General features: G+C 57.4%; 1 protein-coding gene across 1 annotated transcript; it reads right to left on the reverse strand.

The window, feature by feature from the left end:
- Positions 1-375: 375 nt before the first annotated feature.
- LOC117799896 (translocon-associated protein subunit beta-like) lies at positions 376-933 on the reverse strand. The gene has a single exon (XM_034652419.1). It carries the CDS (start codon positions 931-933, stop codon positions 376-378), a length of 558 nt encoding a protein of 185 aa, XP_034508310.1.
- Positions 934-944: the final 11 nt, after the last annotated feature.

The raw sequence follows: 944 nt of genomic DNA on the forward strand, positions 1-944 counted from the left end.
ATGAGACAGAAAAACCACCAAAAATCCAGCACGTTGAGGATGGAAGGCTGTATTTTTTTTTTAAATAAAAACCTGTACCCACAGACGGCAAGAGACCTCTCGGGGAGCTGCGGAACCATTCCCGCGTCTTCACGGTGTTTTCTCAGGAGCGGGGTGTCTCTGTGTGCGTAGTTATGGAAACCAGCTCCTTGGAGAACTTTCCGGGGGATAAAAAGGTGTTTCGGGTGGAGAAGAGGCACAAGGGGGCCCGTGCCAGGGAAGCCACCCGTGGTTTCTTCTTTCTAAACGGCGGCTGATGAAAACCCTTCCTCGGGCCACAGCGGGCCGCCCGAAGAGCTCCTGTCTGTTCCCGGGGGAAGGCGGGCGCCCTGTTCCTCAGTTCTTCTTGGCCTTGGGCGTGTCATACTTCCTTTTGCTGGAGTACCAGAGCAGCAAGGGGATGCCAATGGAGGGCAGGGTCATGACTCCAAACGCCGCCCAGTCCAGAAAATGGGGTGAAAACCGCCTGTCGAATTCCCGCTGGGCCAGGATTCCCCCTTGCCCCGGGGCGCTGGTGAATCCAACCATCACCTGGCCCCCCTCCTGCGCCAGGTACGTGATTGTGGCGGATGTGAAATTGAAGTAGCCAGCCTTCAGCGGCCTGAGAACCACCGTGTGGGACACGTTGCTGGCTGGCGCAATGCGGTCCCACTTGACGCTGAGCATCCCGGAGACGATGCCAAAGTCTTCCGGGGGAAAAGAATCATCTGACAGTTCAACTTCTAAGGCAGCGCTAGAACCAACGTTGTAGATATTGTACTGCAGCGTGAGGTCTCGGCCCTCCACAGCGTAGCGGTTCAGCAGAGCCTTGGAGGCCAGAAGCCTGGCCCCTTCCTCACAGTGGACAGAGGCAAAGGTGGCCAGCACCCCAAGCAGGTGCATCAGCAGCTTCATCTCTGCGCCTG

Source organism: Ailuropoda melanoleuca, unplaced genomic scaffold (genome assembly GCF_002007445.2).
Source record: "Ailuropoda melanoleuca isolate Jingjing unplaced genomic scaffold, ASM200744v2 unplaced-scaffold59618, whole genome shotgun sequence".
In the NCBI taxonomy this organism is placed as follows: Eukaryota; Metazoa; Chordata; class Mammalia; order Carnivora; family Ursidae; genus Ailuropoda; species Ailuropoda melanoleuca.